This window comes from Mauremys reevesii, linkage group 7 (genome assembly GCF_016161935.1).
Source record: "Mauremys reevesii isolate NIE-2019 linkage group 7, ASM1616193v1, whole genome shotgun sequence".
NCBI classification, from domain to species: domain Eukaryota; kingdom Metazoa; phylum Chordata; order Testudines; family Geoemydidae; genus Mauremys; species Mauremys reevesii.
The window spans coordinates 43,826,327-43,851,240 of NC_052629.1; the positions used below are offsets into that span (position 1 = coordinate 43,826,327).

General features: G+C 41.1%; 2 protein-coding genes across 8 annotated transcripts in view; one reads left to right on the forward strand and one right to left on the reverse strand.

Moving 5' to 3' along the window:
- Positions 1-4,903, reverse strand: part of SIRT1 (sirtuin 1) — a 28,938-nt gene extending 24,035 nt beyond the window's left edge. Inside the window, exons 1-3 of the mRNA XM_039546954.1 lie at positions 4,357-4,903; positions 1,358-1,474; positions 198-439 (exon numbers count right to left, since the gene is read on the reverse strand). Of these exons, the coding sequence (XP_039402888.1) occupies positions 198-439; positions 1,358-1,474; positions 4,357-4,759 (762 nt within the window). The 5' untranslated portion in view covers positions 4,760-4,903. The remainder of the gene's footprint in view (positions 1-197; positions 440-1,357; positions 1,475-4,356) is intronic.
- Positions 3,873-24,914, forward strand: part of DNAJC12 (DnaJ heat shock protein family (Hsp40) member C12) — a 37,841-nt gene continuing 16,799 nt past the window's right edge. The window contains exons 1-3 of one of the 7 annotated variants that reach the window (XM_039546960.1): positions 3,873-3,968; positions 19,128-19,249; positions 24,417-24,495. In XM_039546960.1, coding sequence (XP_039402894.1) covers positions 19,172-19,249; positions 24,417-24,495 — 157 coding nt within the window. In that variant the 5' untranslated portion in view covers positions 3,873-3,968; positions 19,128-19,171. Of the gene's footprint in view, positions 3,969-4,019; positions 4,153-4,948; positions 5,108-5,215; positions 5,348-11,897; positions 11,952-19,127; positions 19,250-24,416; positions 24,496-24,914 lie in introns of those variants that run through there. The other 6 variants (XM_039546957.1, XM_039546955.1, XM_039546956.1 and 3 more) reach the window with 6 other exon arrangements.

Below are 24,914 nucleotides of genomic sequence, written 5' to 3' on the forward strand. Positions count from 1 at the left end.
AAATTAAATTTAGCTGATCAATTCTAAGTTTAGGCCCTGATCCTGTGATTTAGTGTCCAAGTGCACTGCTGTACCCATTCAGAGCACCACTGACTTCAGTGTGGCTCTGCATGAATGCAGCCTGCAGTAAGTTGTTGGATCGGAACCTAAGTAGTTATCCATTTATTTTCACACTAACATATTTTAGACATACATACCCCAGCTCCAGTCAAGACAATTATTTTCTTGCACTCTTGTAAAAATTTCACAGCATCCTCAATAGTATTAATATCTTTTCGTTTTTTCCTTTTCGGTGGTTCTGAAAGAATGTTTATAACAATCTGCCACAGAGTCATATCATCCAGTTCAGGAGGAGGGATTGTTTCTGGTAGCAAATCCTTCAGAATCGTCCGTGGGTCTGTGCCTATCATGAGATGTTGTTGAACAAAAGTGTAGGGACCTATTATAGAAAAACAAAGTATAAAATCTGACTTAATATTCTGAATCAAGGAAAATTCTTTAGACGTTTTAGCTGACTGTTACTACTCTTCTATCTTACTAACCCAATTAAGAGCCTTTTAATCAACGGCCCTTATCTATATAAAACAGACTATTAGACTCAGATGTAGTGGTGCTGTTTGTTCACTAAAGATAGATAAATTCTTACTGAGTTATCTAGAAAATCCTACCAGACAGATTTGCCAGGGCAGGGCTTCTGTTGACATAAAATCCCATCTCTTATTATGCTTGAAGACTGTACAAAAAAAATCACATATTAGAACCCTAATTCCCAAAGTATGTTTTCTTTTAAGAACTCTCATTCTGTATAATGCTTCCAACATTTTGGACCATGTTTTCAGGAAAGAAGATGTACTAAAATCTTGATTTGGAAGTGCTGGTAGACAGTATTTGGCAATAAATCTAAATTGGCTGAAGTGCATATTTTTATATGATGAGATGTTTGAAAGATGCCATATAATATATTTTATAGTATATATATATATATATATATATATAAAAAATACTATAGTGTGTATGTGTGTGTATATATATATATATATATATATATACACACACACACACACACTATAGTATACTATATATATATATATACACACACACTATAGTATACTATATATATATATAACTGCTTTATAGTAAGAAGGCTAAGGAATTTCTTCTGTTCACCTTTAACCATCCAGACTTGAACAATATACTGCCCACAACTGCAACCTCCAGAAAAGTATAATACAATAGTGTCAAAATAGCCTAGTGGACTCTTGCAATAGGAAGAGGATAATCAATATTAAAAGGTCAGACATCAAAAAACAGTTAAAAGTAAAGAATCTTGGAAATGATACATTATATAAACTTCTACCTATACGTGGTCTTGGAGTCCAGTCACTAGAGCTAGCACGTGAGGCTCTGTCATCTTCATCACTATCACAGGAATGGAAACCATTGGCTATGATTTCATCACTAAAAAGGATGTCATCTGCAAGATAGTACAACAACAACAACAATGTATTATTCTTAAGACACAAGACTCCATTTTAAGCAGAAACATCATTATAAAAGGCTGAAATGTTACCATAGCTTTAGCAATTACCTGCAAAAGGATTTTTTTTTTAATCCAGCCTTTTACCGAGAAGTTGAAAAAGAGTTTTGCTAGTTAGGGGAAAAAAAAAAAAAAGGAGGTGTGGGGGTAAGTTCCCACTTGCCTAAAAAAAAACAACTTTGAAATATCAAGTTTGGTCTTCCCTAGTTTTACTGGATATTTCAAATGATTTATTTTGTTAAAGGTCAGATCTCCATGGGATGGTGATGGGTGGCAAGTTTAATTTTATAAAATGTTAATCACTGAAGTTATAGGTGTTAATTCTCAACCCTCAAAAAAACAAAAACAAAAAAACCCACACCACACACCAAAAAGAAAGATGTGGAGAGTTTTAGAACACTCATACTAAAAATCCCTTCCTCTCTCAACTCCCACTTTGTTTTCTTGAATCCAAAGAAGTCAACATTGCATTAGTTCACCATTAGTTCCTTATCTAGACTAGGATTTAAAAGTACATCAGAATGCTTTAGCAAACATGTCTTCCCTGAACTGTTCTTACAAGGCATGCTGACTTTAATAGTGCTAACTGAGTTGAGTTAAAACCTAAGGGGGTGACTAGGCTTTCCAAATACATTAGAACCTAAGATCTCCAACAAAACCAGGGGAGACCACATCTAACATGTCTGATTATTAAGTTGAAGAACAAGGGAAAATAAGTGGAACCCACTCCTCATTGCTTAAAAAAAGAAAAACCAAAAACTTCAGTTTCTTTATCTTATTCTGGATAAGGCCATATTCTTCCAAGCTAGGTAAACCCTCATTTTCTTGTGTTTTCTGCTTGATTTTTTTTTTAAACCACACACAGCAGGTACCCTTTATACAGGAAAAAAAAGCAGTAAAAACCCCTAACTCCATCTCCCTTTACAGATTATATTTAAAGCTCTATTGTGAATAAGAACAAGAGACCAAATTTTAATTTGTAAAAGTTTTTAAAACTATGAGTGCTATTTTGGTAATCTCTCCCCTTGGTGTCTTTTCTTATGTGTTTGGACAGTTTTCACTATGACCTCAAATCTTTATGCATAAATCAGAGTACAAATCCCACAAAGAAACAGAAGACTTGATAGTTGGTATACATTAGCGTACACAAGATGTAGGATTTGGTACATGCTCCTTAATGTCCACCAAGGGGCTGATTAATTTCAATGAGATGTTTCACATGAATAAAGTTAAGGAAGTGTTTGAAGGGTCAGGGCCTACATTGTTAACAGTTTGGACCCTCTGAAGACCCTCAACAATACTTCTCATCATAGACAGGCAGTTTAAACAACTGTTTAACTATGCCACCCCTTGCATAGTCAGGGGATTACTCAAGCAGTGCAGTTTTCAGAAAGGTATGTATGCCTATTGAATCATGGATTCTCATCCATAGCTCTCAGCACTGGGGCCAATTACAGAAGGAGCTGGCCTGACACATGCTCAATGAAGAATATCTCATATGAAATTTATTTTCAAGAAACAAGTTATTGAAAGTAAACCAAATACAAAAAGGAAACAAAATACAAATAGTGACAAGAAAACTGAATTTTTAAAACTGTCACTTTTAATAACTAAAGATAGTGCTGCTAAGAAATTTGTTTACAACAAGACTTAAATCAATCTCCTTGTAGAAGTTCAGGAAATAAAACAGAGAAAATGATGTGGAATTAAGAGGGTAAACTGAAATTGGTAAATTGGGAATAATGGATGCATACTATACACAATACGTGCAAAATTATCTAGCAATAAGTACTGAAATTACTATAGTAATGCTATATTAATGTAGAAAATTACTAGTAAGTTTGATATACGTTGTGTAACAGTTCCACAAGCACTGTAGTAATTTGTATGTCTATTGCGATTTGTTTATTGTACAGAACATAAAAATTATAGAAGTTGAAAAAAGATAATCTGTCACAATCCCCACACAGAGTAAAGTGTCCCTACAAACCAGAGGCCAAATACACCACTTTTCTGCACCTGCAAGCCTAAGTAGATAAGCAGAAAATGTTTGTGTAATAATACACATGCTCAGCACACACTTAATCATGTAAAAAGCATGTGCAAAATGTCCATGCAAGGACAATAGCAGCATCTGGGGGATCAGTGTGCAACAATGAGCACACTCAAAGGGCATTTGGCAAGCATATGTGCGCAAAGAGGTGAAACTGGGCAAGAGCCTATTGAGCATGATTCCAAAAAGATGTAGAACGGTTAGTCAGAAAGAGCTTAGCTGATTAATAAGGTACCGCCGTTTGGCAGCAATTACACAACTGAATAAGCGATGCAAGAGGATAGGATGCTAAGCGCGGCTGGCTCCTCTCTGTACCGCCAAACACGAGCGAGTGCATGACGCTTCAGCTTTCCGCCACCCAACACCTGTGTGTAGCAGGTGATTCAGTGGCGAGTTGGGGAATTAATTTGCTTCTCACCAAGACCAGGCTGTGTTAGACTTGGAGGCTAGGAGAGGCTGGAGATTAATTGCGCCTCTCCAGGCCGGGGGGAGAGAGCGAATTACGCTCCGCAGCCCGGAGTGGGCGTGGCAGATGGTTTGGGCAGGTTGCTCGTCCGCCCAGGTGCGTTCGGTGGGGGGCGGATATCGGTGACTAGTGTCACACAAAAGGGGGGAGGCTCGTAGCGTAGCCACCTCCCACCCCCCCGAGCTGTCAGTGTTGGGGGAGGCCTGCCTGTGCTGCGATCGGCCTCCGGCCGTGCGCAGCAGTTGGGGGGCATCACTGCCCCAGGCGGCGGGAGGGAGCAGGAAGGGGGCCGATCCTCACCGGGATGCGGGGCAGCCGCCTCTGCTGCCCCGTGTGAACACTGCGACCGTCTGTAGCCAATGGCCGTCTCCACCGCGTCTCCACTGGGCGCCGTCTCCGCCCCCTCCCCCTGCTGCTGCTGCGGAGGCGGCTCCTCGCGGGGCAGGCCCCACAGCCCGGCCCCGTTCTCCCCGCCGCTCCAGCCCGCCGCTCCCTCCCCCTGCAGCCTCACCACCGCCGCCGCCCTAGTCGCGGAGCCTGTGGTGGGCGCCGTCCCAACCCCTCGTTCTGGGCCTGGGCCCTTCCCCGAGCCCCGCCCGCCGCCGTCTTCCGAGTCCAGGCGCTGGCGCTTAGGAAGGGGCTCGGCAGCCGCAGCGCAGCGGCCGCTACGCGGTTGGAGAAGCAGAGTCTCCTCATCCGCCATCTTGGAGCAGCAACCGCCGCCTCCCCCAGTACGGCGCAACAGCGCCTCGGTTACACGGCCCCTTTTCCCGACCCCCCTCCCTCCAGGGAGCGATTTAAACCCTGCACGTGACCTCGCCACCGCCCACGCGGACACCCTCCCCGCGGAGACCGCAGCAACAACAAACCGGGTCACGTGAGGGGAAGGGGGGGGGAATGCCGCCGTCACGTGACCCTGTACTTGGGCCTAGCGCACCTAGTCGATTCCCTCCCAGGTTCTCCCGCTCACGTGACCTATCTCCCAGCCAGCCACAAGCTTCACCCTTTGCCCGTGCAAGCTGTTATGTAAGGGGAGCGCACGCCGGCGGGGGTGAGGCGGGGCTAGTGCAGGGGTGAGCCGCTGAGCCGTTGTGGTTTCGTGAGGGGTGCGGGGCTTGGGGAAGGAGGGCGTGCAGTAAGGGCATGGATGGGGCAGTAGCAGGATGTATGGGTAGAAGTTACATGGAAAGAGTCACACATATGGTAGGTAAGAGGGGCTGGGTTATGTGACTTGGAAGGACAGGGAGCAATCCAAAGAGCTCAGGTGAGGGCTATACCAGTTTAACTAATGGTGCGTGTTAAAACTAATTTAGTTAAGTCAATTGAAGTTTATATTTTAGATGCTTAGTTCAGCTGAGTATTTCTGTTTAATTTATTCTCTGTTTTTCAGGATTTAAACTAAACCCCAAATAAGCTACTATTAAATAGAAAGTAGTATGTATGCATGTGCAAACTTGCACAGCTTTAACTAAATCAGATTAAAAGCACACCTTGAATTAAACTGGTACCAGTTTGTGTAGACAAGCCTAAAATCACTGGGTTTCCTGTTTTTTTTTAATCCCATCAAAGTAGGAGAAAAAGGAAATCACTCATATCTGAGCAGTCAGATTGGAGATGGGAGGAGACAAATGGAGATATTAAACATTATTGCTAACCACAAGTATTCAAAAATCCTTAGTGGCTTAAAAATGAGACTTTAAAAAAGCCCAAATGTATTCATTTTTAATTTGCCTTGTGGCTTTTGAGCCTCATGTTTTCAAGCTTTTTTAAATACATCAGAAGCAGGAAGCCTGCTAAATGACCAGTGGGGCCCCTTGATGATTGAGATATAAAAGGAGCACTTAAAGACAATAAAGTCATTGCAGAGAAACTCAATTAATTCTTTGCTTCAGTCTTCATGGCTGAGGATGTTAGGGAGATTCCCAAATCTGAGCCGACTTTTGTAGGTGACAAATCTGAGGAATTGTCACAGATTGAAGTGTCACTAGAGGAGGTTTTGGAATTAATTGATAAACTTAACAGTAACAAGTCACCGGGACCAGAGGGCATTCACCTAAGAGTTCTGAAAGAACTCAGATGTGAAAATGCGGAACTACTAAGTGTGTTTTGTACCCTGTCCTTTAAATCATCTTCTGTACCCAATGACTGGAAGATAGCTAATGTAACGCCAATATTTAAAAAGGTCTCTAGAGGTGATCCTGGCAATTACAAACCGGTAAGTCTAATATCAGTACCCGGCAAATTAGCTGAAACAATCATAAAGAATAAAATTGTCAGACACATAGAAGAACATAAATTGTTGGGCAAAAGTCAACATGGTGTCTGTAAAGGGAAATCATGTCTTTCTAATCTATTAGAGTTCTTTGAAGAGGTCAACAAACATGTGGACAAGGGGGATCCAGTGGACATAGTGTACTTAGATTTCCAGAAGGCATTTGACATGGTCCCTCACCAAAGGCTCTTATGTAAATTAAGTTGTCATGAGATAAGAGGGAAGATCCTTTCATGGATTGAGAACTGGTTAAAAGACAGGGAACAAAGGGTAGGAATAAATGGTAAATTTTCAGAATGGAGAGGGGTAACTAGTGGTGTTCCCCAAGGGTCAGTCCTAGGACCAGTCCTATTCAACTTATTCATAAATGATCTGGAGAAAGGGGTACAAAGTGAGGTGGCAAAGTTTGCAGATGATACTAAACTGCTCAAGATAGTTAAGACCAAAGCAGACTGTGAAGAACTTCAAAAAGATCTCACAAAACTAAGTGATTGGGCAACAAAATGGCAAATGAAATTTAATGTGGATAAATGTAAAGTAATGCACATTGAGAAAAATAACCTCATCTATACATACAATATGATGGGGGGCTAATTTAGCTACAACTAATCAGGAAAAAGATCTTGGTGTCATCGTGGATAGTTCTCTGAAGACGTCCACGCAGTGTGCAGTGGCAGTCAAAAAAGCAAACAGGATGTTAGGAATCATTAAAAAGGGGATAGAGAATAAGACGGAGAATATATTATTGCCCTTATATAAAGCCATGGTATTTCCACATCTTGAATACTGCGTACAGATGTGGTCTCCTCATCTCAAAAAAGATATACTGGCATTATAAAAGGTTCAGAGAAGGGCAACTAAAATGATTAGGGGTTTGGAACAGGTCCCATATGAGGAAAGATTAAAGAGGCTAGGATTTTTCAGCTTGGAAAAGAGGAGACTGGGGGGGGATATGATAGAGGTATATAAAATCATGAGTGATGTGGAGAAAGTGAATAAGGAAAAGTTATTTACTTGTTCCCATAATCTAAGAATTAGGGGCCACCAAATGAAATTAATGGGCAGCAGGTTTTAAACAAATAAAAGGAAGTTATTCACACAGCATACAATCAACTTGTGGAACTCCTTGCCTGAGGAGGTTGTGAAGGTTAGGACTATAACAGGGTTTAAGAGAGAACTGGATAAATTAATGGAGGTTAAGTCCATTAATGACTATTAGCCAGAATGAGTAAGGAATAGTGTCCCCGGCCTCTGTTTGTCAGAGGGTGGTGATGGACGGCAGGAGAGAGATCACTTGATCATTACCTGTTAGGTTCACTCCCTCTGGGGCACCTGGCATTGGCCACTGTCTGTAGACAGGATACTTGGCTGGATGGACCTTTGGTCTGACCCAGTATGGCCATTCTTATGTTCTTAAGCTTTTCTCTGCATCTGAAGAAGTGAAGTTTTTTACCCACGAAAGCTTATGCCCAAATAAATCTGTTAGTCTTTAAGGTGCCACTGGACTCCTTGTTCTTTAGGGGTAGTAATTCACTTAAATATTTTTTTTAATGAAAGCTAAGAGTCTCACAATATACCTGCAGGAGATGACCAAGTATTATGAGACTTGTTATAAAATCATGAGCTGGCAACACTATTAAATGTTACATTGCTCATAAGGTATTGGAATGGCCATATCCAAATAGTAACAAACATTGCTATTAGTCTACTTTGGGCATGTCTACATTATGTGGCGGAGCTTAGCTATAATGTAGACACTTCCTATGTTGATGGAAAGAGGTTTTCCATTGATGTAGGTAATCCACCTTCCTGAGCAGCAGTAGCTAGGTTGATAGAATAATTCTTCTGTTGGTCATGCCACCACCACGCGGGTTAGGTCAGCTTTACTAACATGCTATGGGGTGTGAGCACCATACGTGGGTCGATCTAATTTTAAGTGTAGACAAGGCTTTAGTCTTCATGCTTTTCCCTTAACTTTTCTGATACTCATTCACAAACATATCTAGTCACCTTACATGATGTTACCTAATGTCTCTTTTCCCTTCAATATATACTTCTAGATGTGGCCAATAAATGTTAACTAGCCTAATCTATTCTATTCCTTGTCTATTTGCTGAAGAGTTTGCTTTTTCACTGACAGGAAGATGTTATTTGAGGTTAAAGAAACAGAGACTGCATTCTTTCTTAGTGTGTCAGCTATTTGCTTTTCTGGTTTTATAGTATCTTAAAGTTTTATGAAGTTTTTTTATATGCACATATTGTGGGCTGCATTTTCATAGTTCATATAAACTAATTTTATTTCAGTTTAGTCAGTTTGTCCAATACATCAGATAATGAGGCCATTTTACTTTAGAAAGGAGTGTGTCTCAGTTGGGCCTGCATACTAGATTCTACACTGCAATTCTGTGGATTTTTAAAAAAAGCTTTTGTAGAACACCTTTGTTCTTTGTCCTATGTATAGTGTAGAATCGTCCACTCCAATGGGGAAATATTTCCTGACACTTGCCAATGTTTGTGGAGACGTACACTCAATTATTTTAATAAGGGTTTGATAGAGTTTGCTAAAGAACATGGACAAATATTTCCAATTTCTTTCAGTATCTACTTTTAGCATAAGAACCTAAGCTTTGTGTTTAGCGTTTGATATATTTACAACTTCTCCCATAAAATAGGCCAGTTAGTGCCTCATCCAAATCCCATTGAAGTCAATGGGAGTTTTTCCACTAACTCAAGTGAGATTAGGATCAAGCCTAGTGCCTAATATAATCCTTTTAGTAGTTTAGATTTTATGCCCTTCTCTGTATAAAGGGTCCTAAATACACACCTTGAACTGAGTGTGTAGTGTCACATCTGGAGACCACGGCCTGTGATGCTGATCAATGTTTCTTATTTCCCCTGGCAGTCTTTCTATATCCATCTGTCTCTTGTTCTGTACGTAGATCATATGGTCTTTGGGGGAGGAACAATACTTTTGTTCTGTGTTTGTTACTCCTGGGGGAATTCTGCATGTGAACATAATTAATGAGCTGCACATTTTTAATTTTTGTGCAGAAAAAAGCTGCTGCTGAAAAGTTATTCAGTTCTGCCTTTTGCCCACCAGAGTGCGCTGTGGCGCTAGAACACAGCAGCTGCTCCCAGCCTGCTAGGGCAGAGAAAGAGCCTGCCTTCTTCACAGTGCCTGTTGGGCTAGGTCAGGAGACGGGTTATGGGGCTGCAGGAGGGAGTGTCAGACAGCGCCTCATAAGGGCTAGTGGGGGAGAACAGACTGGGGCAGGGGCTGAATGAGACTGGAGGTGCAAGGCCACAGGGGGGAGGGAGGTGCAGGGCCACATAGGGACAGGGGTGGCTGAGTGGGGGCATAGAGACACATAAGGGGAGGGGTTCAGGGCCATATGAGTATGGCCAGAGTGGGTGTCTGAGTGGAGGTGGAGAAACACATATGGAAAGGGGGTGCAAGGACACATGGGGATGGGGGGAATAGGTGTCTGAGTCGGGGTGGAGGGACACGTGACTGACTGAATGGGAGAGGCTAGGGATCAGCCAGGGTCTGCATGGGGGAAGCTCCCTAACAATCCCTCTCCACCCCCACCCAAAACCTGTTCCACACTTCCCCCCAATACCCAACAACCCCCTGAGTTCACACCCAGGCTCCTTCCCAGCAATTATTTCTCTCTCCCTCAGCTGCTCTGTTACTCCTGACCTTCCCCCAGCCTTTGCACCGGTTTTGGAGGGTGCGGAAATATGGTTCTGTATTGTAGTTTAAATGAATTATTACTCAGAGTTCTGTATTAATATGCCTAGTAAGGAATCTGTTTGTCAAAAACATTTTCTGAATCTTTTTTGTTGTCTGAATTGTTACAGACATACTTACTAACAGGTATTTTGAAATAAATGATCAAACTAATTTAAACTGGTTGATTATATTGTGTTATGTTGACAAATAAAATATGCAGAATTTTGCAGAATTTGAAAATATTGTATACAGAATTTTAATTTTTTTTTATGCAGAATTGCCCAAGGAGCAGTTTGTACACTGCCAAGCACAGTGGGTACTTGGTCCTTGACTAGGGGTCCTAGACGCTGTGATAATACAAATAATGAATGCTGACAGCAACATAGACAACAGATTTACTTCAATTTTACTCCCATATCACCTAGGGACATGAATGTTATTAAATAGATGTACTGTCCTAACTATAAACCTACTTCCTTTATCTGTCTTACTGGATTCTGTGCAAAATGCTGCTATCTGAATTCAAAGCAGTCTATGGGGAACAACAGGGAAATGACATTTTTACATCTACTTCTTGTTTCCTTTTTACTAGTTTTACAAGCCCACTTTTTCTAACAAGGGCAAGTTAGCAACTAGAATGTCTATGTTCATGATCCTAAGTTGTTCATACTACATTATCCACCTGTTGGGTCCCAGTAAGATTCTGATGCTAATAATTGTAGGCCAGAAGCTAGGGACACTGGACTGGGGCTCAAGATACCTGGATTCTAGTCTCAGCTTTGCCACCAACCTGCTCTGTGACCTTGGGCAAACTATTTCACCTCTCTGTTCGTCTCCCTGGCCACCCTTTGTCTGCCTTGTCTATTTAGATTGAGTTCCTCAGGGCAGGAACTGTTTCTTACTATGTTGGTATGGTGCCTAGCATAATGCAGCCTAATCTTGGAGGTGGTACTACTAATTGACATTTTCTGATGTAAGAGAGAGAGGAAAGCTGATAGAAGAAGAAAATGAGAGAAGTTACTTAGAATATTAGTGGATCTTTGTTTCTGCATGAGGAGATGCTTAGTGGTCTAAAATATTAGATCTTCAAATATCTGATGTCTCAGACCTGGATCAATAGGATATATAACCTGAGCTCCCTGCAGTTTTCTGTGTGAATTTTTCAGACCAGAATTTAACAATGAAGATGTCATGCATTGAAGAGCTCATAATTTATTTCGTAAGAGTAGGGATTTGCTCTGGTGATATGTGCCACTTTACCCTGGTTCCTACCATTATGCAAAAATACGTGCACTACTTGGTTGCTACCTTGCATTGGTTACAGAAGCTGGTGTTTTGAGTTTTCATGATCTGATGTTTTTGGGGTTTTTTTGATAGCTGTACATAGGAGGATCACTCCTGGTACTAGGTTGTGAACTACCATTGTATTATCAGTAGCAAAATAATTTTTCCATCTTGCTTAGCACCAATTCAGGACAGCACTGTAGCATGTGCTTTTGATTCAGGAAAGCACTTATGTTACACTTATGGTTAGCTTCACTACAGTGGGACTTTAAGTATGTGTATAAGTTAAGCCTGTGCTTAAGTGCCCTTCCTGAATAGAAACACTTCTCTGAGTCAGAGCCTTAATTTGAAGGCTTTTTGGATCAGGACCTTTTTTTTCAAGATGTGCCTACAGACCTAGCATACTCGAGACCCGATCCCTTACTGGAATCTCTATGTTCTTCTGCAATGCAAATATTTATAAATTAAATTATAACATACTTTACACTGTATATTTGTGTGGATGTTATATACATGATATTGTGTCTATGTTAACTTTGTTCTTGTCTCTAGTGAAAGCCTCTTCATTTATAATATGGAGATATACCTATCTCATAGAACTGGAAGGTAAGGGTAAGCATGCAGCACAGATTTAAATTGCATTGTGCATGTGTATTTTTGTTTATATATTTCTGTAGACAGGTGCCCTGTGTTCAGAATATCTGAAATTCAGATAATCAGAATTTTGGAAAAACAAAATTTTGGGTTTGGGGCACACTTATAAAATTTGTACAACTGGAGTTTAGATAATCACAGTTGAAATAGAGCAGCGGCTGTGAGAATATTGTAATTTAAAACACAATCAGTGCTATCTTTAATTGTTGCACAGTGCTTAGGCACAAGAGAGATACCACTGTGAAGGGCACCTAGAAAAAATCTCTACTGCTGTTGATTTGTTACTTAAAAATGTATTATTCTGAAATTAAAGTATTTAACATTTTCAGGAGGAAAATACAAATAAGAATCTATGTAAAAACAAAACGTGTACAGAGGAGTCAACAAATGGTGACCAAATCAATGGCTTGACGTCATCTTCCAGTTTGTTTAGCTGTTTCTGAATGAGCTGAAGACTGATACAATGCAAACAGTGTTGCTTTTGAAAAATTAACTCTGAATTTTTAAAAACACAGGATGGCATTTTTTCAGCACCCTGGCTCCCTCCATTCTGGTATTGGCCCATAGTAGTCTTCATGTAAACAGTTAAATCTAGGTGATGAAGGTTGATATAATAATCTTTGTGAATGTAAACAGAAATAGAGTTTGTTTAAAATGTGTACACACGCATAAACATATATTACTACCTAATATCATAAGCTAGTAACAGACTATCTATGTCAACTTAAACATTAAATTTTATTAAATAAGACAATTACAGCTCTTGGATTGGGCACCTAGAATCTGTCCTTTTGTTTTCAGGTGTTGTTAAAGAGCAGTTTTTAAAAAATAAACTTTAAGCCAAAATTTCTCCTGTTCCTTCTTAGTCTGAAAAGTGACCTTTTTGTGTGTAAAATTCCAGTTGGTCGTTTGAGTTGTCTTAGAAAGAAAAAGGGTTTCTGATGCTCTAAAGATTTTTTTTTCCCTGTCATTTTTCAGAAAACTTTCCAAAATTTTACATTCCCTTGACTAGGGAATACTTGTTACATGTATTGAAATAACTAAATCTATTTTAATTCATACCTTTTTATTTTGCTGCATGCTTGTATGTGGACACTCTTATTTTAGAATAAGAGAATACTGTTTTGTTTTAGAGCCATATTTTAATTTAGTTGAAATAATAAGGGGTGAAATAGCTATACAGGCCTAGTATATATAAAGAATTAAAACTAGAGCAGTTATTTTGGAGCATATTGGTGTGTAAGACAAGATGTTAGTGTTCAAGTGGAACAAGTGTCTGACATATTCAAGGACACTTAGGTTCTAAGGCTACATTTAAAAAAAAACGGGTGCAAAAAATTAGGTTCCTAAATCCAAATTTAGGTCACAGTCTGTATGTGTAAAGTTAAGTATTTGTGTGTAAGTAGTACTACAGAAGTCGTTGGTTCTAATTCAGGAAAAAATGTACTGAAATCCATCCCTATTCGGGACATCACTAACTCGAAGCATGTGCTTAAATACTATCCTGAATAGATATCCTTTCCTGAATCAGGGCTATATTTTGTAAACATGACACTTCTATCTGAATTCAGTGGAAGTGATCAAACTTCATACAGTTACTGGAAGTTCTCTACCATAGGAAGACAACCAAAACACAGAGAAAATATGTAAATAAACACAATACAAAATTAAAGCTAGCAAGTACGGTGCATGAAATTAAAAATTCTTTCATATCACACTTCTTGTGCCTTGTTTTTGTTTGTTTGTTTGTTTTTTTGGGGTTATTTTTGTTTTAAATATATCCATAGTTAAAGATTCCAGTCCTCTTCCTCTGATACTTCTTTAAGAAAAATAGCCACTGAGTTCAATATTTCCCAAGCTCAGTGCACCAGTCTTATTTGGTAAATGAATGGAAATAAACTATTTGGAAATTGCAAAGTACAGAATTAAACATACTAGATTTTCCTGTTTGTGCATGAAGGGCCAAATCATGGCAAAACTTCCATTGCATTCACTGGAACCAGGACTGGACCCTGTTAATTCACGTATAAGTAATACTGTGTAAACAGTATTGGAGATAATATTCTGTTTGTAATTGGCGAGTACAGAATTACAAATATGAGACTTCGTCATCTGTGCTAACTATGTACACTTACTTAGAAGTGTAAACAGTGTAAATCATGTAAACAGATTTGTAGGTAACCTTTTGTAACTGAATGGCAAAACTTAATTTAGATCTTGTCATTTCCTGGTCTGTGTTGTTTCACTTTCAGATAACACTGTGTACATCTTAACAATATTTTTCTCTTTCATATCCTTTGTATTTATTACCCCTGGGACAGATTCTGCCATCTTTACTTATCTACTCCAGGAATAGCCCTACTGAAATCTGGGACTACTTGTTGAGTAGGATATTACTTATCCTGAGTAAGAGTGGCAGAATTTTCCCCCTATATCAGGGGTGGGCAAACTTTTTTGCCCCAGGATCACATTGGGGAATAGAAATTGTATGGGGGGCCATGAATGCTCACAAAATTGGGGTTGGGGTGCGTGAGGGCGTGTGGGCTCTGGGGTGGAGCTGGGGATGAGGAGTTTGAGGTGTAGGAGGGTGCTCTGGGCTGGGACTGAGGGGTTCAGAGGGTGGGAGGGGGATCAGGGCTGGGGCAGGAGTGTGGGAAGGGGTGCAGGTTCCAGCTGGGGGTGCGGGCTCTGGGGTGGGGCTGGAGATGAGAGGTTTGAGGTGCAGGAGGGTTCTCTGGGCTGGGATCGAGGGGTTTGGAGAGTGGGAGGGGGATTAGGGTTGGGGCAGGGGGTTGGGGCATGGGGAAAGGTTCAGAGGGTGCAGGCTCCGAGCGGCCCTTACCTCAAGCGGCTCCTGGAAGCAGTGTCATGTCCCCCACTCCGGCATCTATGCGGAGGCCTGGCCAGGTGGCTCTGAATGGTGCCCTGTCTGCAGGCACTGCCCCTGCAGCTCCCATTGGAGCATGTAGGAGCTAGAGCAAAGTCATGCTGCGGCTTCTGGGAGCTGTGTGGTGCAGCCTCCGACCCAGCACCCCAACTGGAGCGCTGGAGTGGGGCCAAGCCATATGGTCCGGCCCCGACCCAGCACCCCAGCCGGAGCGGGACCGGAATGCCGGAGTGCAGGAGCGAGGTGCGGCTCACAGGCTGGCTTATAACGGCTTGCGGGCCGTAGTTTGCTCATCCCTGGCCTATATGTATATGTGTTAATATGTTATGCTGAACTATCCTAAAGGGGTAGATTATACCTATCTCTAATGTAGCCTTACAGGGGAGAGGGTGAGAGTAAGGATTCTCCCCCCACCCCCCATACACTGCTAAAGTAGAAGTGAGTCAGGCAGGAGTAGGTAGACCCATAGCTGTCTCCTGACCCCAGTGTGTTGGCCAGCGGAACTGACTGGTCACAGGATGGGCATATTGACCAAGTCTCCCATTATGTCAGGGAGATTGCTGTTTACAGCCCCAAACTCCCATCTTCAAAATGTTATCTCCAGCATAAAGCTAGTTATGTACATTTGGCCAAGCCAAATCTGAGTGGCGCTGTGACCCTGTGCACCTAGTTGCAACATGTGAAGAGGATGGGTGTAGGGCAGGGGTCCCCAACGCGGTGCCCGCGGGCGCCATAGCATCTAAATGCGTCCGCGTCCTGTCCAGCAGTCGAGCATCCGCTGAAATTTGGTGGCATTTCGGCGGCGACGCCTCTGGATGACGCCGCTTGCCGCCAACAAGCGGCGTCATCGAGAGGCGTCGCTGCTGAAATGCCGCTGAATTTTGGCAGATGCTTGACTGCCGCCATGGTCCTTCGTCTGGCTCCCGCCAGACGAAAAAGGTTGGGGACCACGGGTGTAGGGGCTTATGGGCCAGTGGGATGATCACACCAAAGGGGGAAGTAGTGCCTGAGATTGGAGGAGGAGGGTCAGATATAGGGGCCAAATCTATAGCCTTTCCACCTTACATGGCTCTCTGCAGCTCTTAATCAGCCTCTCTCTAGGCTTTATTAGGAAATTGAGTACTACCACAACTCTCCTTTAAATTTATTTGAAAATGTTGTGGGTTGGTATGATGGTGGGAAGTATGCGACAGGTTAACAAAGAGATGATGTAAATTACTCTTTACAGTAGAAACTTGAGACAGAAGGTGCCTTTTTTGAGGCAAGATGGTTCTCGGGAGCTACTACACCTATGCATTGCCCCTCACAGATGGCACAGTTTAGTCCTAAATAATTACTAATGTGTGCAGTATTCCATATTTAAAAATTTAATAAAGATTTTCACCAAGAGAGCCTTTTCTTTATTATTATTGTTTGGTTCTCTACATCAACAGTTCTCAACCAGGGGTCTGAGGCCCCTGGTGGGCCATGAGCAGGTTTCAGGGGGTCCACCAAGCAGGGCCAGCATTAGACTCACTTGGGCCAGGACAGAAAGTCAAAGCTCCACCTCCCCAAGCCCTGCCACCCAGGCCTGAAGCTGAAGCCTGAGCAGCTTAGCTACGCAGGGCTCACTGTGGCATGGGGCCCTGGGCAATTGCCCTGCTTGCTACCCTTTAATGCCGACCCTGGTTTTTATATTCAGAAAATCAGTTGTTGTGGCACAGGTGGGAGTGGAAGCTTTATAGCATGTTGAGGGGCCTCAGAAATAAAAAGGTTGAGAACCCCTGATCTACATCCTTCAGTTGGGAACTGGGAAGCAATTTTTCAGAACTTTGTTGATTTCTTCCAACTATTTAAAAAAACAAAAAAACCCAACAAAGCAGGTAGAGTTTTCAGACTTCTCCCAAGGAGCTATATTTGTGATTTTAACACACTAAAATGTTTTCAGTACTGATTCATGAAATTAATGTTGTCTTGTAATTGAATTAATATTTCCTTCTCTCTCTACCATATCTACAATTCCCTGTCCTAATAAACTTTCTGAAAATACAATAAAAAACTAAGGAAACTAACAATAAAACCACCTTTAGTAAGTTATGGTTGTGGAAGACCATCTGTTAATTTATAGTATGACAGTTTTACTTCTGTAGTTTGCAAGGGCAGAAATCATAGTTAAGGTTTTATAAACAGCACTAAATCTGCCTCTGGATCCTTTGCCATCCTCTAACCTAAACATTTATATTTACATTTCTAGCATGGGCTGCTAAGCCTACTAAGTAACCATGTGCAAAAACAAAGTACATAAAATAGTGACAACATTAAATTATTTCACAGAAATTATGTGTTTTAAAAGCAATCAGCAATATTTAATGCCATTAAACATCTTGGGCTACAAACTTCTTACAGAAAAAGGGATAAATGAAACACAAGAAAAAAGAAAAATGAGTTGCTTAGTTCATCTAATCCTGCAAAGACTCATGCACATATAGAGAGTCCAGTGGAGGGCAACGGGAATGATTAGAGGGTTCGGGGCACATGATTTATGAGGAGAGGCTGAGGGAACTGGGCTTATTTAGTCTGCAGAAAAGAAGACTGAGGGGGGATTTGATAGCAGCCTTCAGCTACCTGAAGGGGGGGTTCCAAAGAGAATGGAGCTAGCAGGGCCAGCGCTTCCATTTAGGCGACCTAGGCGGTCGCCTAGGGCACCAGGATTTGGGGGGGTGGCAATTCTGCTGCAGGGGGGTCCTTCCGCGCTCCGGGTCTTCGGCGGCAATTCTGCGGCGGGTCCTTCACTCGCTCCGGGACCCGCTGCCGAAGTGCCCCGAAGACTGGGAGTGCGGAAGGACTCCCCACCCCCACCGCAGAATTGCCGCCAATGACCGGGAGCGCGGAAGGACCCCCGCCTAGGGTGCCAAAAACCCTGGCACCGCTCCTGGGAGCTAGGCTGTTCTCAGTGGTGGCATATGACAGAACAAGGAGCAATGGTCTCAGGTTGAGTGGGGGAGGTCTAGGTTGGATATTAGGAAAAACTATTTCACTAGGAGTGTGGTAAAGAAGTGGAATGGGTTACCTAGGGAGGTGGTGGAATCTCTGTCTTTAGAGGTTTTTAAGGCCCAGCTTGGATGATTTAGTTGGGGTTGGTCCTGCTTTGAGCAGGGGTTGGACTAGATGACCTGAGGTCCCTTCCAACCCTGCTATTCTATGATTCTATGACATGCTTAATTTTACATATGAAATCAATGGGCCTTATTACATGTATAAAGTTGGGCACGCATCTATGAGTCTTTGTCAGATGGAGGCCTTAATCATTAATCATATTTTAAACCTGAAGAATTTAACAACACTTGACAGTAAAATGGGTTAAAAGTATATGCGTGTAATTCCCAAGAAACACAACTTGCAAGGGATTATCAGTTAGAGGTTTAAAGATCTCCACCAAGAATCTATTTATTACTCTTGAGAAATCAGAAAGTACAAATGGTCACCATAATCAAAGAGTGAGTACTTTATATTGTCTTCAAATAGTCTTAAAATTATGGAATACAGAATTGACAAAAAAAGCCTAAAACAGTGAATGTGGTGGTAATTAGTTAATTTTCCTAGCCTGTGTGCGCCTAGAAAGATCAAGATGAAATCCTGGCTCTACTGAAGTCAGTGGCAAAACTCTTAATGACTTCAATGGGTCTCGGATTTCATTCTGAGAAAGTTAGCAATCCTGTGATCATAATTTAAAGTAATTGCTATGCTCTTCCATACTTGATGCATGTTTTTCCCTTCCTAAAATTGAGGCAAAAATTACAATTTATAGCAGAAGAAAAATTTGTTTTAGTAGATTTAGGGCCCAGTCCAGCAAAACACTTAAGCATGTACATAGTCTCACTGAAATCAGTAGGATGACTACTGCATAAAATTAAGCCTATGCATAAGTCATAGCATGATCCAGGCCTAAAATGATAGTGAGATTTTATTTGGTATCCTGAATGCTTTTCAGTCTGAAGAGGCAGATCATACAGTTGAATAATACTTAAATTACCTTGAAAACTACAAATCCCAGAGAGCATTGCAGACACAAGGCTTGTGCAATGTTACAGTCCTCTTGTAGAGAACCAATGACAAACAGAATTCAGGAATCTCGGATTACATCTCAGTGTATTAAAAAGCGCTGTAGGGAGCCCTAAAACAGACTGCAAAAAGCAGTTTTCCCTGGGCTACATTTAGACAATCCTATAAGCTTTCTATTGACAGTTTATACTTTCCTCCAGGTGCGCATCCACTGTTGGGGAAAAAAGCTGTTTGACTAGTCCAAATGGATACAATTTTGAACTGCAATCTGGATGATATGGAAGATTATTACATCTTGCTAGGATGTGATGAACTATCCACGGTAAAAGAGTAATTCTGTTTTCTTTACTATGTTAATGATAGTTTGTTTTGGCTTTGTATGCTTTCAAGGGGAGTTTGAAGTTAATGGTTATCTGTGAATGTATGATTATTTGAAATGCAACATGTAACTGCAGAATACCTTTGAATTTCTCTTCCTCTATTAATATCAGTAACTGTTTTCTTTGACACAATGAAGCTTTTAGAATATAGTTCATAGTAAAGATACTCTGTCATACAAAGCTGTATTGTAACATCTTGAATAGCTTATTTTTAACGTAAATAATTTGTTTATTAAGTTAGTTCCATGTGTGATGTCAGAATGCACTTTGAAACACTTAAAATATTATTTGTAGGCTGTTATACAATATATTGATGTACTTAAAAGGTGGCAGCAGATAAGTATTGTCTGTGCAACTAGTATAAGAAATGTAAAAATGTTCTCTTTATCAATAATTAGTAATGATATTCAGTTTCTAAGATAATCATATATCACTTTTGGAAAAATATAGTCATTGCTTGGGAGAAAAAAATGTGTTTAAAATGAACAAACAAACCCCACCCTAGCCCCTCTTTTCCTACCCCAAAATACTAATGTTCAAATGCTAGTTTTCTAGACTCACTTGGGTAGCAGTTGCATGTCATCTCATACCTTAGGATAAAATCTATCTCAAAAGCTGTTGGATGACTGTAACTAAAACAAGAGTTCCTCTACTTCCTAAAATTGTCCTAAATTACATTTTCTAATTATGCAAATTCAGGAACATGCTAACATTTTAAAACTAGCTTCTGTGTCAATCGAAGTAGTACTGGGTGTTAGGCTTTTTGCTTTCTAACATTTCTGCTATAATTGTTAATATTATATATGGGTTAAATGCTTTGTTCTGCAAATGTAATTTAATACTCTACCAATATTTTATCACTAATATAGACAAAAGTCCTTGATGTGTGCCCAAATACATATGTAAATATAGTTAGAAAAATATAGAATTCTTAATCTATTATTGAAAACAAGTGTAAGTATTTTTGGAGAGGAGTTTTAAGACATCCCAGCAGATGGCAGTACTAATTTTTTTTATTTTAGCTTTATTTCAGCTTTTTTTAACAGATGAAAAAAGTTAATGCAATAATTCTGTTTTATAGCCTTGGGAAGAGATGCATATTTCAAGCACATACTGTAAACCTTTTTTAAAGTTACTTTGAAGTGAAAAATAATGTGTTGTAATAACTGCTTACTGGTTCTGAAAAGTAATCTGTTACACATTATTTATTCAGAGACGCAACCAATACTCTTTGTTTACTGTTGCCCTGTGAGTATGAGTTGTATATGTGAGATTGTGATTTTTCTGAATACCACTATTACATGCCTATAGAAAAAACGTATTTTTTTGTATTTTTAAAACATGGCAATATTTTCAACATTTAAAATATAATTTGTATAATAAAATTGTCACCTAATGAAAACATATTGAAAATACGGTTTAAATATTTATAGCAATATAGGCTCCCATGCTTTCTCTTCCATGCATGTACAGTGGCAGGCCTACTCCTGCAGATCCCAGCTTGGGCGTTGATCCTGAAAGATGCTAAGTACTCTGATTCCAATTTTGCAAAGCACTTGAGCACATGAGTAGTTCCATTCATTTCAGTGGAATTGCTCATGTAGTTAAAGTTGATTATGTGCTTTGCTGGATCAGGGCCAGCGTACTCAGCCCCTTGCAGCATCAATCCTCAAGGGAGTGGAGGAACTGAAGGGGGCTGAGGCGTGACAGGGCAGTGCAGCAAAGTGCTTCAATAAAGAAGCCCCTGGCATCTTCTGAATCTGCAGGTTTGAGAGAGAGAGAGAGGGATGGTCAGATCTAAAGCCTCCTACATCAGAAAGTGTTATTTCAGTTTAGGGGAGTCCCAAGCCTGGTCTACACTAGGCGTTTAAACCGGTTTTAGGAGCGTAAAACTGATTTAACGCCACAACCGTCCACACTAGGAGGCACCTTATATCGATTTTAATGGCTCTTTAAACCGGTTTCTGTACTCCTCCCTAACGAGAGGAGTAACGCTAGTATCAGTATTAACATATCGGATTAGGGTTAGTGTGGACGCTGATCGACGGCATTGGCCTCCGGGAGCTATCCCACAGTGCATCAGTGACCGCTCTGGACCACAATCTGAACTCGGATGCAGTGGTCAGGTAGACAGGAAAAGCCCCGCGAACTTTTGAATATTTCCTGTTTGCCCAGCGTGGAGCTCCGATCAGCATGGGTGGCGATGCAGTCCAAAATCAAAATAAAAAAAGAGCTCCAGCAGGACCATGCAGATGTGATCGCTGTAAGGGCAGGCAAATCCGTTCTATCAGCGCTCTGTTACAGAAGATGAAATTGAGAATCCTTTTTAAAAAATCTCCAGACAGACGCCATAGCAGGGACTCAGCGCACTGCAGCGTGACAAGCGTAACGGAAAGCCAAAGAATCAAATGGACGCTCATGGACTGGAGGACTGAAGCTATCCCACAGTTCCTGCAGCCTCCGAAAAGTATTTGCATTCTTGGCTGAGCTCCAAATGCTTCTAGGGTCAAACACAGTGTCCTTGGTGGGTCAGGGCATAGCTTGGCAATCTACTCACCCCCCCACACACCCCCAGAAGCGAAAGGGAAAACAATCCTCTGACTCTTTTACATGTCACCCTATCTTTAATGAATGCTGCAGATAGACACGATGCTGCAGCCGTCAACACCAACATCATCACTCCCCCCCTGCCATGGGTGGCTGATGGTACAAAAGGACTGGTAACCGTCCTCGTCATCAGCCTATTGGCACATGGGGCAGTAACCATGCTGACTAGCATCCGTCAGGTCGATCAAGGACGCCTGGCCCTAATTTTTTCTGGTGGTGGATGGTGCAATATGGCTGGTAACCATCGTCATCATAGCAACAGGGGGCTGAGCTCCATCAGCCCTCACCCTTCATGTGTAAAGAAAAGATTCAGTTGCCCCTGGACTAGCAGAGGGATGCTGGGCTTCTCTCCTACACACTGCTTAATGTCCTGTCTGGACTATCATAGCAGCTGGAGGCTGCCTTCCACTCATTTCTCACTAACAAGTCACCATGTCTTATTCCTGCATTCTTTATTACTTCATCACACAAGTGGGGGGACAATGGTATGGTAGCCCAGGTAGGCTGGGGTAGGAACGGAATGAACAGGTGGTGTTGTTACAGGAGCACCCCCTGTGAATAGCATACAGATCATAATTTCTGCAGGATCTGACACAGAGCAGCTGTGCTCTCTGGTTCTGTGATACAGTGGTTATCTAGTACACTTGCCTATATTCTAGGCAGGACTGATTCTATTTTTAGATACCAAAAAGGAGGGATTGACTCAGGGAGTCATTCCCAATTTTACACTTTGCCCCTGGCTAAGAGCAGCCAGGGGCACTTATGACAGCAGCAAATGGTACAAAAGGACTGGTAGCCATGATCATCTTAGTTCCAATTTATGGAAGGGTTTGGATGGTGCAATATGGCTGGTAACCATCTCTGCTGTCATGCAAAAGCAAAAGCATGCTTCTGTGTAGCGTTGCTGAATCGCCTCTGTGAGCGGCATCTAGTACACATACGGTGAGAGTCACAAAAGGCAAAACAAGCTCCATGATTGCCATGCTATGGCATCTGCCAGGGCAATCCAGGGGAAAAAGGCGCGAAATGCTTGCCTGCCGTTGCTTTCCCAGAGGAAGGAGTGACTAACGACATTTACCCAAAACCACCCGCGACAATGATTTTTGCCCCATCAGGCACTGGGATCTCAACCCGGAAGTTCCAAGGGGCGGCGGGGGAGGCTGCGGGAACTATGGGATAGCTAGGGAATAGCTATCCACAGTGCAACGCTCCAGAAGCCGACGCTAGCCTCGGACCGCGGACGCACACCACCGAATTAATGTGCTTAGTGTGGCCGCGCGCAATCGATTTTATAAAATCTGTTTTACAAAACTGGTTTATGCAAATTCGGAATAGTCCCGTAGTGTAGACGTACCCCCAGACTCCTTAGTTGGTAAAATCTATTACTCTCTCTATATATCTTAACATTTTTTCTTAGCTTATTTTTATCTTATTTTTTATATTAATAATTTGTGTTATATTTAGGTCTGAAAAGAAATGAGATTACATTTTCAAAAAATAATGTTACTGTAAACCTTGTCATTTAAAATCCCTGCATATAAATAGTTTTTAGAGATGTATTGGTAACTAGTCTCTCTGCTGAGTACCTAGTTCCAACAATCTGTATGTAATTGCTGTTTTTTAAAAATTTGTAATTTATTAGATTCAAAAACTGAAGATGCCATGCTAATGTGCATACATAGAAAGAGTAATAGGGCAGTACAATGCAAAGTGTAAAATCTGTAAAAGCACCATAGCTGTCTGTTGTTTTCCAGGCAACTTGCTCAGTGAAATTGGACTGACTAGTTGAATGACACAAGATTTTGCTTTAAAATAAAATCACATGATTCTTAATTCTCAATAATTCTCAGAAGTTTGGGTTACAGGGAATGAAGGGGGGGGACAGGGATTTTCACAAACTGCCAAACTGAGGAAAGAACTCTCTCTCTCTCTAATAACTTGCTACAAGATGTTATCAGAGTTTGAGTATCACTAAAATAGCATGTTTTAATTGCCTGGAGCTAAATTGAGGATGCGCTAAAAGCCTTAAATTGGTCCCCAATTCCAGTTTGTTGTTGAATGAGTCCTTAGTCAGCCTGTTTCTAAAGAGTTGGATTATCATTAAAATGCTCTATCGGCACACACAGCTGCACCGATATAGCTGCGCTGCTGTAGCACTTTAATGAATTCTCCTGTCGGCATAGTTAATCCACCTCCCCATTAGTCTTGCAAGTGTGAACCTTTACTTACAGTTTTCTTAAAACCAAAGTGTACAGCTATGGAAAAATACATGTTCATGAAGAAAAGGGTAAAGTCAGGAGTACAGAGAACAAAATTAAATTAGTGAGACAGCTGTCAGATGGTTTTTGTTATATATTTTGATTATACAGGATCTTGTAAAATCAAGAGAGCAGAACACCCCCCGCCCTGAGTCTTCACCCGCCCAAAAGCCCAATCCCAAAAACCTTTGTGTGTGTGTGTGTGTGTGTATGTATGTATTTTAAATGTTGATATTTTATTTAGGTTGAACAAATTCTTGCAGAGTTTAAGGTCAAAGCCCTTGAGTGTCACCCTGACAAACATCCTGGAAACCCTAAAGCCGGTATGTAGTCTTTCCTATTTAAAAACAATCTATTGCCTTAAATTATAATTAAGGCATTGAATGCAGCCTAAAACCCATCAGTAAATATTGATTCCCATTTTAATATTCTATAATTTTTACATATATGGAATGTACTCTCTTAAATGTCAAGCCTTAATATTTTGCTGTAACATTTACACAATCATGGATATTAGAACAGGAAGACACTTGTTTGATTATCTAGTCCAGGAGTTGTCAAAATTTTTATAGGATGATGCACATTTTAAACCAGAGATTGTCTTGTGGACCACATCCCCTCCCATGCATGATTGCATGGACTGTCTCCTCTCCCACTGGGAATCTAATGACATATTTGGGTTAACTACAATAATTGGTCATATGAAAAGTAACATTAGGAAAATATTTAATGTATTTTAGCT